The sequence below is a fragment of the Scyliorhinus torazame genome, chromosome 19, assembly GCF_047496885.1.
Source record: "Scyliorhinus torazame isolate Kashiwa2021f chromosome 19, sScyTor2.1, whole genome shotgun sequence".
NCBI lineage: Eukaryota > Metazoa > Chordata > Chondrichthyes > Carcharhiniformes > Scyliorhinidae > Scyliorhinus > Scyliorhinus torazame.
In genome coordinates, this window is record NC_092725.1 from 133,770,192 (window position 1) to 133,783,717 (window position 13,526).

General features: G+C 47.2%; 1 protein-coding gene across 2 annotated transcripts in view; it reads left to right on the plus strand.

The window, feature by feature from the left end:
* Nucleotides 1–1,063: 1,063 nt before the first annotated feature.
* LOC140396542 (transcription factor EC-like) overlaps nucleotides 1,064–13,526 on the plus strand; it is a 150,437-nt gene continuing 137,974 nt past the window's right edge. The window contains exon 1 of one of the 2 annotated variants that reach the window (XM_072485270.1): nucleotides 1,064–1,191. In XM_072485270.1, coding sequence (XP_072341371.1) covers nucleotides 1,162–1,191 — 30 coding nt within the window. In that variant the 5' untranslated portion in view covers nucleotides 1,064–1,161. The remainder of the gene's footprint in view (nucleotides 1,192–13,526) is intronic. The other variant, XM_072485271.1, reaches the window with a different exon arrangement.

Sequence of the window (13,526 nt, forward strand, 5' to 3'; positions counted from 1 at the left end):
CGCCAGGGACCAGGGTTCGATTCCCGGCTTGGGTCACTGTCCGTGCGGAGTCTTCATGTTCTCCTCGTGTCTGCGCGGGTTTCCTCCCGGTGCTCCGGTTTCCTCCCACAAGCCCCGAAAGACGTGCTGTTAGGTGAATTGGACATTCTGAATTCTCCCTCCGTGCACCCGAACAGGCGCCGGAGTGTGGCGAGCACGGGAGTTTCACATTAACTTCATTTGCAGTGTTAATGTAAGCCTACTTGTAACACTAATAAAGATTATTATTTTGTGCAGGGTAGCCAGGGTAAAATTGACCTTTAATTGGGAAAAAAAAAATCAAAAATGTGTCGGAAATTGAACTCTTCCACTGAGACTTGAAAGGCTTAGTTTAGAGGACGAGGTATATTGAGTTGTACATAATTGAATCCATTGTTCAGGAATATTGACAATGAATGTAGCGATCCATATGGCCAAGGAGAAAGCTGAACAGTTGGAGCCTTAACATTGTGCAGAGGATGAGCAGTCCAGGGCCAGTGACCAATGGCCTCCACTGGCGAGGAAGAATTGCATTCTAAACAGGACCCAGGCAATTCCTCAAATTCCCTCCTCTCCTCGTTGCGGCAGGGGAGCTGAGTGAAACTTTAGAGCAGAGATTAAAAATAACCCGGGAGGGCGTACAAAAAAACACCAAGAATTGGATTAATTGACATAGCACAAGGTGGCTGGGCACAGTTGGGGAAAGTGTCAGTCTTGGAAGAATCCCTACCAAGTACGAGTGTCCATGCAATTAGCTGTTCGAACTCTAACCCTTTCAGAATAATTAATGAATAACAGAAGGGATCAGGACAAAGACACAAAGTGATTTGGTGAGTCCTAGCAAGTAATACATCAAAGAATGTTGGTAATTGGCCCTGTGGCTTTCATTCTTTGCCCTATTTCTTTCAATTCATTGACTCAAAATAATGGGTTCAGGTTCATTATCAACAGGTTTAAGTACTAAGATTCCAACACGCCAACAAAGCTCTGATTGTGGCTGTAACTTGTGGCTAAGTAGTAGGTGCAGGTCTGTGTGCGGATGCTTGAAAGGTAACACAGTCGCTTAACAGTGATTTTGAATCTCTCTACAAGTTAGATCGCTAAAGTTCAACAATTTATCTCAGTCAAGATTTCCTAAATTTAATGATGTTGGAACACAGCTGGTATGGGCAGGTAGGTACTTTTAAAAGAGCTTTTTGTGCACTTTTAAAAATCAATGTGAACCAACCTTTACTAATTTATAAACTTCCAGAGATAACTGGATGCTTTTTAAAATAAACTATCTGTTATGCGAATGGTGTGTACGACATATCATAGAATGATTTATAATTCATCTCCGAATAGAAAAGTACATATTTTCCGATGAGCTTTGGATTTCAAGTGAACCTCAAGCATTTTATCATTTTTGCTGGTCTTGCACAATGTGTGATGTGTGTCAGAGAACAGCTTTGTAGTTGCTCATTTTGCAATGCCTCTTGCGGGTTAGTGGTAAAGTGCAATAGCAAGAGGTTATTTCAAACCAGAGTGTGAATGTGGAAATCTGAACAGTTGCAGTTTTCAAACTAATCTTAATACCGATAAGTAACACAAATTGGTGCCGTTATCAAGGAACTGGTGCGTGAAATAAACTCCAATGTTTTCAGTTTAATACGGCAGTGTTATACGACCCTTTATTCTATTAAACATACGTCACAGATTAGAAAGCAACATCTTAGTAAAAACTATGACTCACTTTGGAGACTTTGATGGTCAACGAATTGATTAGATTTGCACTTTTATTCTGTCAAGGGTGAAAAAAGGAAGTTTAGGGTAAATTCTCTGTGAAAAGGCATAGATTCTGGAAGTACAAGTTCAGAAAATTAATCACAGTGTATGCTGCATCTCCATCATTTTAATTTTAGGTTTCCTATGCTTACAGTTATCCACTAACGGGAAAGAAAAAAAATTGCATTTTTCTATCACCTTTCCCAACCCAAGGACATCCCAAAGTACTTTACAGCTATTTGAACTACTTTATTTGTTTTTTCACTGTTGTAATGTAGAAAGGGAAGGTAAAGGCTATTCAAAATAATTGTACATTTAAAATAGTTTAAAAACAGTTTTAGCATTTGCAAAAATGGATCCGCTGTTTGTTTATTCATGGATTATTTATCGTTTAAATTGAATATGTTCTCCAACGGTATTTTGGAAACTGGGGCGTCATTCTCCGACCCCCCGCCGGGTCGGAGAATGGCCGTTGGCCAACGTGAATCCCGCCCCCGCCCCCGCCGAAGTCTCCGCTCCCGGAGATTGGGCGGGGGCGGGAATCCAGCCGCGCCGGTTGGCGGGACCCCCCGCTGGATTCTCCGGCCCGGATGGGCCGAAGTCCCGCCCAGAAACTGCCTGTCCCGCCGACGTAAATCAAACCTGGTATTTACCGGCGGGACCAGGCGGTGTAGGCGGGCTCCGGGGTCCTGGGGGGGGGGGGCGCGGGGCGATCTGACCCCGGGGGGTGCCCCCACGGTGGCCTGGCCCGCGATCGGGGCCCACCGATCCGCGGGCGGGCCTGTGCCGTGGGGGCACTCTTTCCCTTCCGCCTCCGCTACGGCCTCCACCATGGCGGAGGCGGAAGAGACTCTCCCCACTGCGCATGCGCGGGAAACTTTCGGCGGCCGCTGACGCTCCCGCGCATGCGCGGGGAGACTGACAGTGGCCGCTGACGCTCCCGCGCATGCGCCGCATTTCCGTGCCAGCTGGCGGGGCAACAAACGCCATTTCCGCCAGCTGGCGGGGCGGAAATATCTCCGGCGTCGGCCTAGCCCCTCAATGTTGGGGCTAGGCCGCCAAAGATGCGGAGACTTCCGCACCTTTTTGCCGGCGCGATGCCCGTCTGATTTGCGCCGGCTTTGGCGCCAGTCGGCGGGCATCCCGCCGTTGGGGGAGAATTTCGCCCCTGATTACTCCCAATATGATCGTATAATACCTCAAATTGCAGTTATGTTTTACACCATGCATTGGAAATCCGACTTTTACTATACTGGCTCCATGCGTAGATTTTCTTACATCATTGCGTCTCCAGCACTATTTCAGATCCCGGCCCCTGTACTAACTCCACTCTTGTTTGTTACTCAGGTATCTGCGATTTCTGACACTATGGTGTAACGTCTATTGTAAAGCCAAATTGTAGTTGAAATTTTGAATAGGATTCTCAAAGCTCAAAGCAATAGTGAGGTGGTTTCACACAGCATAGTTTAGGAACGCAATGGTCACACTCGACACGCAGTTCTCAGACAGACGTATTGGCACCACATCCCACCAAACAGACTAAAATTCACCACTCCCGCTGACCTGCTGTAAAACTATAAAATAATAAAATAAAATTATAAAGAGGCACCTGAGGTAAAATGGCTTCTAGATAAATGGCTATAGATGAATGTAGTGAAGAAACTCGAGATATGTGGTTGCATTGCCTGTAGATGTCTGTGACTCTTACAACTTTTACTTTATGGGCCCTTTCCAGAATCCAGGTAACAAAGGTGAGATAGCGCAAATTTAAGTCCTGAAAGATGTGCTTGTTAGGTGAATTGGACATTCTGAATTCTCCCTCAGTATATCCGAACTGGTGCCGGAGTGTGGCGACCAGGGGATTTTCACTTCATTGCAGTGTTAATGTAAGCCTTTATTTGTGACACAAATAAAGATTATTATTGTGTGAGGCATTTGAGACTGTGCCTGGGGTCAAAGAGCTGGCAGACAGTGCTTGAGATGTGGGCTCTGGATAGATGAGGGTTGTAATAATGGTGAGTGTACAAGTATAAAGAGGGGGTGTAATGAAGTGTGGCGCAGTGATTGTAGGAGGTTGAAGGGAAACAGGGAACAGTAGTGTTGTGAGTCGTGTCAGGCAGATGATGAATGAAGCTGTAGGTGCAGGAGATGTGAGCAGAGACAAGAGAGCAGTATTCCCACTGAGATCAGTGAACCTCTTCTGGTATTTCCCCTGACGTTCACATACTCTGCCACCTCCTTCCGTTGTCAATGGAGTTGACGCCTGCAAGGGAATCCTGCTGTCATGGTTGAAGAGGAGAACCGCCCCCCCCCCCCCCCCTACCCCCTCCTTTCCATTGATTTTATCTCCAAGGCAGCATCCCTGATCATTGGTGCTCCTTCAGCACTTGTTTTAGCATTTTCCCCCTTTACGTCTTTCCCTGTTGGCTATAGACCAGAATGCCTCCCCCCACGCACACTTTAAGGGAGTGCTGGCTGCCTTTACGTGGTGTCAAAGAATCCTCCCCAGACAAACATGTATCCAATGAATAAATTGGATGTTGCTGTCTGCATACCTGCAGATCCCGATAGCATCCCACTCTCATCCAGGTTTCACCTGGGTGACGGTGGGGGTGGCACTTCTGCATTTGGCAGGTAAGCTATTCAAATAGCACATTAAGTACACTTTTAACCCTCAGTTCTGGATGTAATATATACAGAGTGGGGTTGCTTCAGTGAAAAATACAGGCTGGCTTTGATCAGTGAAGAGCAAGGTCGGAGGATGCTGTTCAACGCACTTCTTCTCTCAGAGAGTGCGCCCACTGATGATTTCCAGCTTTTTGGAAGGTCGATCTGGAACTTCCCACTGCCAGTCTTCATCGCAGCATGGGAGCAGGTTAACAGCTCCACCTTCCACCTCTGATGAGGGGTAAGATGAGAAACAACAACAACAACAGCAGCAGCAGGAACTACACCAGCAGCAACATTGAAGGTGTTCAGACTCAGGACGCTACATTGCCTATTGCTGCTCCTAGGTCATGTGTTCTAGGGCGGAGATGCTCTGCCTGATTTCGCCATCCCAGGCCATTGGCGGCCCCTGAGTGGGTGGACTCCGGGCAGGGCGGTGTCATAATATACACATCAGTATATGATGGCGCAGAGACACACACTGACTGACACACTGCAAGACCAATCAACACACAGAACACAGCAGCCAATCACCAGTTAGGGCACTATAAAGACAGAGGGCACTAGTTTACCCGCTCATTCGGGATGCAGCCTCTGAGACAGACAGAGCCCGCAGTCAGTAGCACAAACATCCACCATGTGCGAGCAGTATTGTGGTATTATAGGTATTACGGTACCTGATAGGCTAAAGCACCATTGGTGGATACTGTATGCTTTCTACTGGTTAGAATGTATGATAGCTCTGCTCTGCTAGGCGGGGTATAAGAACCCGTGCCGCCCCAGCAGCCTTCATCCTGTACCTGAGCTGCTGGGGGAAACATCTAGCTTATTAAAGCCTTCAGTTGGACCATAACCTCACTTTAGTGGTCATTGATCATGCATCAAGTATAGGCTGGTCAGGTTAGGCATAGGTCTTCAGTCAATCTAACATAGTGTCGACCCACAGTGCAAGTATGTTTAACAGCTCTTAGTTAAATAAAATAGAGTTGTACTATTGCAAGTGTTGGTAGCCTGTCTATGTTACTGCTAAGGTAAACGCAGTCTCCACAGATCCAGAGTACCCAACACATCAGGCGGCACCCTGGCACTCCCACTGACACCCAGCTACCTTGACACTGCCACCCGGGATCCCTGGCAGTTTGACCCTGGCACTGACAGACTGGCAGGGGCACTGCTAGGGTGCCACGCTGGCAGTGCAAAGGTGCCCGGGTGCTAGGTTGCTCGTGCCAGGGGACGGGCCCACGGTGCCTTGCCCACAAGAAGTGGGGTGAGGGTGGGCTCGAGGACCCCAGAAGATATAAGTTGGGTGTAGGGTGGGGGTTCGGAGGCCGTGGCACGACCCCAGGGTGGGGCCAAAGGTTTGGGGCGGTCTTTGAAAACTGCGCCCCGATCTGCGAGTCGCCTTCCTTTCACTGGCGAGCTCAGCTCGTCTCTACGGGAAATAATGTAAGTGTGGCCTTGATAGGGAGTTCCCCGCCGAGGGCAAAGAAATGGCAAAGTGCCATTGAATAGCGGGTTGTTGCGTGGCGCTGCAGGGCTCCGAAATGGGACTCTTTTTGTCCCATTGAGACGTGCTCTATATCTCCATTCCTTCACTGTCGCTGGATCAGAACTGCGCAGCTCTCTTCCCAGCAGCACTCTGGGTATACCTACATGAGCGCAGATATTAGCCCTCTGCATTCGGTTAGATATTGAATCAGGAGAGGTCTGCATGTGATAAAACAGAAGCACAGTTAAAAAGCAGCAACTGTACTGGTGGCATGGGCAGTTCAGGAGGTAGCTAGCTGACCGCAAGGCGAGGCTCTCCTCTAGCTCTGTTCAACAGGGGAGAAATGAGGACTTCAAGGGCCCAGCTCTGAAAAGAAAACTGCTTGCCGCTCGTAAGAAGTTAAAGTGGGTTTTGGCAGCACTGCCAAGGAGCTTGAGCACTATAGAACATATGGCGCAATCCACCTTCAGCCGTGGAATGATTCGAAACAAGGCATCACCCATCTAAAAGCAAAATAATAATATTTATTGTCACAAGTAGGCTTACATTAACACTGCAATGAAGTTACTGTGAAAATCCCCTCGTCGCCACATTCCGGCACCTGTTCGGGCGCAAAGAGGGAGAATTCAGAATCTCCAAAGTACCAAAATACTGCAGATGCTGGAGATCTGAAATAAAAACAGAAAATGCTGTGGAGAGGGAAGCATAATTAGCATTTTGAGTCCATATGAATCTTCTACAGAGCTAAAGAGAGGGAGAACTGTGGGTGGATTATATACTCTACACAAGGGGGTGGGTCAGGTGGAGCAGGATAGGAGACAATGCATGAAAGATGTGTAAGGCACAAGACAGAGGAAGTATTAATGGAAATATGAAGGACTGTGGAAGGTGCTGAAAGTGGCATAAATGTATGGCCATCAGATTTCGCGTGAGGGCCATAAGGGCACTTGTGCCAATGAGATCTCTGTTTGAGATGTCTCTCCCTCCACGCCAGTTGCCAGGGAAGGGCGTGAACCTGATTTCCATTAACCTAAACACATTTAAATAGAATTAAAAATTTTACGCTGTACCTTCTAGCCCTGTGGGATTGCACCTCCCCCCCACCCAGTGGTGTGACGTCAAGCCAGTGAAATTCAGGTTTGGGACATCAAAAACCAGCTGCGATGACCATGGAAGGTGTGGAGAGGTGCCTGGTGACCTCAGGATTGAGGGCCGAGGCTGGTCAGTGCCCCATGGCGCCGTGGCAGTGCCCCCGGCACTCACCCTTGCAATGTCAGTGGGCAGTGCAGGGGAGAACTTTCAGAGGCACTGAGAGGGGCATTGAGAGGGGGCAAACCATTCTCTATTGGTGGAGGGGGGGGGGGGTGGTGAGAGGGGTGCACACTGGAGAACGCGTGGCAGTAGGGTAAGAGTTGCCCCCAATATTTCCGTGGTGGTGGTGGGGGCGGGGGGGTCACTTCGAAGCTTGGGGAGGGTGGTCTTCCACAGCTGTGGAGGGATTGGAGGGTATTTAGTGTTCCCGCTGCTCGGGGTGCTCTTTAAGAATGGAGCCTCGGTCTCGGAGTAACTGGGCTTGCCAGCTTTTTGAGGAACCACCTCAACAGGGTGATGGTGCTAAACACTGAGATCTTTTCTGACAAAGTATCAGAATACCGGAGCAGAAAGCCCGGCTGTGTTTCTGGGGAGTTTCTGACTGTCGGTTTTCAGTCAGAACCTGATACTTTGCCGTTTTTTCAGAAACTTCCGCTCATGATATCAGAATGTGTTAATAGGGGAACAAAGATCAGGGCTTCAGTGAAACAAAAAGAACAAGTGACAGAAGGCCCAGTGGGGGAGGGAGGGGCAGAGTTGCGTTGGAACATAACAAAATCTGAATGAAAACAAGGGCTAAGATGGAGGAGAAAGGTCACAGCCTAAAGTTGTTGAACTCAATGTTGAGTCCTGAGCGATATCCTGTGCCTAATTGGAAGATGAGATGCTGTTCCTCCAGTTTGCATTGGGCTTCACTGGAACATTTCAGCAGGCCAAGGACGGACATGTGGACACGAGAACAAGATGAAGTGTTAAAACGGCAAGCGACAGGAAGATTGGGATCATGCTTGCGGACTGAGCGAAGGTGTTCAACAAAGTGGTCACCCAGCCTGCGTTTAGTCCCCCTCATGTAGAGGAGACCACATTGGGAGCAGCAAAAACAATAGGCCAGATTGAAGGAGGTGCAAGTGAGATGTTGCTTCACCTCAAAGGAATGTTTGGGGTCTTGAATGGTGAGCAGGGAGGAGGTAAAGGGGTAGTTGTTGCACCTTCTGCGATTGCAAGGGAAGGGGATAAGGAGTCGGGGGAGGTGGAGGAGTGGACCAGGATGTCACGGAGGGAGCGGTCCCAGCAGAATGCTGACAGGGGGGGTTATGGAAGATGTGTTTCATGGTGGCATCTAGCTGGAATTGGCAGAAATAGTAGAGGATAATCCTTTGAATGCGGAGGCTGGTGGGGTGAAAAGTGAGGATAAGGGGGACCCTATCATGGGTCTTGCATGGAGGGAAGTGGGTGGTGGCAAAGTTTGGGAAATAGATTAGACTCGGTTGAGTGCCCTGTCAGGGACAGAGGAGGGAAATCTCAGTTAAGGAAAAAGACAGACATGTCAGAAGGGCCATTTTCGAAGGTGGCATCATTGGAACAGCTGGTTGGATGTCATAGGGGATTGTTTGCTTTCCAGCATGACCAGCACATTTCAAAAGGAAGCTCCTTGCTTTAGCAGTATCCCTCTTTGACCAAACCATCTCTTTAGCAATCTCTGCTAATACCTTCATATGTGGCTTGGTGTCAAATTTTGATTGATATATTTCCTGTGAAGCACTTCGATTGTTTTATTACATAAAAGCTCAGTTTAAAAATAAATTAGTGCGACTGTTTTTATTGAGGAGAAGACCCACTCAACATCGACGTCTGTTCTGCTGGGGTGGAAAGAGTTAAATCCCTCCCTATAACCTTTGGCACCTCCATTCTTTCATCCACTATTGCCTGAATGTTTTCAGTCAGGTTGCAGCATTTAACTAGTGTTTCATTCTTTAGGTTTGATTCATTTTTATCGAAGATGCCACATAAATATGTTCAAGCCAGAGATCGCTACAATGTGGAAACACTGATTTTGGTAATTTGGCTGATTGTTATTGGCCAAATGGTATTTTCTTACCCGTATGAAAGAGGGCTTGATTTGAGGGCAGAGATGATTTAGAATGGTAAATAAAGAGTATGATGATGATTTTGACACGCGTGCACTTGATGTAAATTGGACACAATGGTAAAAGCAATCGATCGCCAAAATATCTTACCAATCCGATGACAGGGACACAGAGGTGCAAACGTGACTTCACACCAGCTGTCTGACCCAAGGCCATGGGTATCTTGCAGCCAATGCAGTGATTTCTGAAGGATGATTCGCTGGTGTAGTGTATGAAATAGACACTAAAGTTTCCAAGAATCTATAAAACACTTCTTGGGCTGCCAGCACACTCAAATCACCATCCTGGCTGCGAAGGGGTTAAGGCAATACTGAGGCAGAATTTGAAATACCAGCTTAATGACCTTAATCACTGATTTAAACAAAGTTTATTTTTTCCATAATACCATTCCAGCAAATAGACCTTCAAGAGTTCAGCACATCTCCAGTAATAGTGTATTGGACCATTATTGATTTAATCTGCATTAAGTCTTTCTGTCTGAGTAGCTGCCCGCTGTGATGAAAGAATGGTGTCATGTTGAATCAGTCGCATTTTTTCCATGATTTTCAAAACACTCTTTCATTCCACACCTATCAGTAGAGGGCTGATAGTGTTTACTTGAATAGACATATACAGAGGTCTGTGCTTTGTAGTTTCTGAAGATTTCTTGTGCCCTCGATCAGAAGTCCATTCTCAGTGCTAATGAATTTGAGTGTATTGAGAATGGCCTTTCTAGTGGTGGAAGACACAAGAAATCTCCAGGTGATATGAAGTACGCACCTCTCATGAATAGCAGCAATTTTAATAGTGTTACTGAGACAAAAAAAAACATGCAGTCAAAAGTTTTTGTTCCCCATTTATCAGATGCAAGAGTGTCCAATTTTAAAGGGAGCAACAATTTATACTTCATGAGAAAAGGGACACTGATTGGTTGGAAAGTCAGCTTTGATTGGTTGAGATGTTGCCATGGACAATGCACACGGAAGCTATATTTCCCCATGCTTTCGTTGAATTCAGAAAAGGTCCAATGCCTGGGCATGTTGCTTTTGCCTAAAGAGGATAGGCCCATGCAGGGATATATGCATGTAATTGAGTAGGAAGTCGATACTCTTGTTTGGCAAAACGGCAGCGTTCCAGTTACTGTCACAGGGACACCAGCTCCCTGAAGACAAATAGGATAAAGATTAGATAAATGTTGAGTAATATTATTCTGTGTCTTATCAGAACATAGTTTAAATCTAATATTGGGCTGGGGTGTAAAGCCCCTGAAGAACATGGACCTGAATTGTACCTTTCCCCCAGTTGGGTTCTGAGATGGGGGAGGGCGGGGGTGGGGGAGAGCATGCTTGAAATTCCATGGACGGGATTTCCTCCAGGATCCCCTCTGCCTCGACCTGGTCACAATTTCTAGTGCCTCGGACGGGAAGCCTGCACTTGCCCCAATTAAAGCCCTTGATTGGCCACTTAATGGTCCCTTCAGGGCCTTTTCTTGCCAAGCCTCAATTTTTAGGCTGGTGAGCGGATGACAGATCAGGAGGGCAGACCTGAAAATGAACAGAGGTGAACCTTGCGTGGTCTGAGTGTCCCCCCCCCCCCCATCCCCCCCCATTTACATCCCAGTGATCCTGGGACTTTCCTCCCTCCCTCTCTACCGGCCTATCTCCCAGGATGACCATCAACCTCACCTGGGGACCCCCCAGACTTTCCTTACCCATTAAGGGGATTCCTGCCCCTTATCTCTCCTCTGATTCCCAGTATTTAGTTCCAGGCAACTGGCTGAAGTGCCTCTTCTGGCCACTGTGGCGCTGTTCCCAAAGAGACTGGAGAGCTGCCAGCCAGTTTGATTCCACCTGGTGACTGGGCCCAGCCATCTTGAAAACTCAGACCATGGATGTGTGTAGCTTCTAGTTTGATGGTAATTGCAGTTAATTCGAGCAATCATTTTCTTTCAGAAGTGATATTAAATGAAGAAGTAATACTGAGTTTCTAAAAGTGATTGCAAGAATGCTTCCCACAAGCTGCAAACATTTAATACAAAGAACAAACAAAGAAATGTACAGCACAGGAATAGGCCATTCGGCCCTCCAAGCCCGTGCCGACCATGCTGCCCGACTAAACTACAATCTTCTACACTTCCTGGGTCCGTATCCCTCTATTCCCATCCTATTCATGTATTTGTCAAGATGCCCCTTAAATGTCACTATCGTCCCTGCTTCCACCACCTCCTCCGGTAGCGAGTTCCAGGCACCCACTACCCTCTGCGTAAAAAACTTGCCTCGTACATCTACTCTAAACCTTGCCCCTCTCACCTTAAACCTATGCCCCCTAGTAATTGACCCCTCTACCCTGGGGAAAAGCCTCTGACTATCCACTCTGTCTATGCCCCTCATAATTTTGTATAACTCTATCAGGTCTCCCCTCAACCTCCTTCGTTCCAGTGAGAACAAACCGAGTTTATTCAACCGCTCCTCATAGCTAATGCCCTCCATACCAGGCAACATTCTGGTAAATCTCTTCTGCACCCTCTCTAAAGCCTCCACATCCTTCTGGTAGTGTGGCGACCAGAATTGAACACTAGACTCCAAGTGTGGCCTAACTAAGGTTCTATACAGCTGCAACATGACTTGCCAATTCTTATACTCAATGCCCCGGCCAATGAAGGCAAGCATGCCGTATGCCTTCTTGACTACCTTCTCCACCTGTGTTGCCCCTTTCAATGACCTGTGGACCTGTACTCCTAGATCTCTTTCACTTTCAATACTCTTTAGGGTTCTACCATTCACTGTATATTCCCTACCTGCATTAGACCTTCCAAAATGCATTACCTCACATTTGTCCGGATTAAACTCCATCTGCCATCTCTCCGCCCAAGTCTCCAAACAATCTAAATCCTGCTGTATGCTCCGACAGTCCTCATCGCTATCCGCAATTCCACCAACCTTTGTGTCATCTGCAAACTTACTAATCAGACCAGTTACATTTTCCTCCAAATCATTTATATATACTACAAAGAGCAAAGGTCCCAGCACTGATCCCTGTGGAACACCACTGGTCACAGCCCTCCAATTAGAAAAGCATCCTTCCATTGCTACTCTCTGCCTTCTATGGCCTAGCCAGTTCTGTATCCACCTTGCCAGCTCACCCCTGATCTCGTGTTACTTCACCTTTTGTACTAGTCTACCATGAGGGACCTTGTCAAAGGCCTTACTGAAGTCCATATAGACAACATCCACTGCCCTACCTGCATCAATCATCTTAGTGACCTCCTCAAAAAACTCTATCAAGTTAGTGAGACATGACCTTCCCTTCACAAAACCGTGCTGCCTCTCACTAATACGTCCATTTGCTTCCAAATGAGAGTAGATCCTGTCTCGAAGAATTCTCTCCAGTAATTTCCCTACCACTGAAGTAAGGCTCACCGGCCTGTAGTTCCCGGGATTATCCTTGCTACCCTTCTTAAACAGAGGAACAACATTGGCTATTCTCCAGTCCTCCGGGACATCCCCTGAAGACAGCGAGGATCCAAAGATTTCTGTCAAGGCCTCAGCAATTTCCTCTCCAGCCTCCTTCAGTATTCTGGGGTAGATCCCATCAGGCCCTGGGGACTTATCTACCTTAATATTTTTTAAGACACCCAACACCTCGTCTTTTTGGATCTCAATGTGACCCAGGCTATCTACACACCCTTCTCCAGACTCAACATCTACCAATTTCTTCTCTTTGGTGAATACTGATGCAAAGTATTCATTTAGTACCTCGCCCATTTCCTCTGGCTCCACACATAGATTCCCTTGCCTATCCTTCAGTGGGCCAACCCTTTCCCTGGCTACCCTCTTGCTTTTTATGTACGTGTAAAAAGCCTTGGGATTTTCCTTAACCCTATTTGCCAATGACTTTTCATGACCCCTTCTAGCCCTCCTGACTCCTTGCTTAAGTTCCTTCCTACTTTCCTTATATTCCACGCAGGCTTCGTCTGTTCCCAGCCTTTTAGCCCTGACAAATGCCTCCTTTTTCTTTTTGACGAGGCCTACAATATCTCTCATCATCCAAGGTTCCCGAAAATTGCCGTATTTATCCTTCTTCCTGACAGGAACATGCCGGTCCTGAATTCCTTTCAACTGCCACTTGAAAGCCTCCCACATGTCAGATGTTGATTTGCCCTCAAACATCCGCCCCCAATCTATGTTCTTCAGTTCCCGCCTAATATTATTATAATTAGCCTTCTCCCAATTTAGCACATTCATCCTAGGACCACTCTTATCCTTATCCACCAGTACTTTAAAAATTACTGAATTGTGGTCACTGTTACCGAAATGCTCCCCTACTGAAACATCTACCACCTGGCCGGGCTCATTCCCCAATACCAGGTC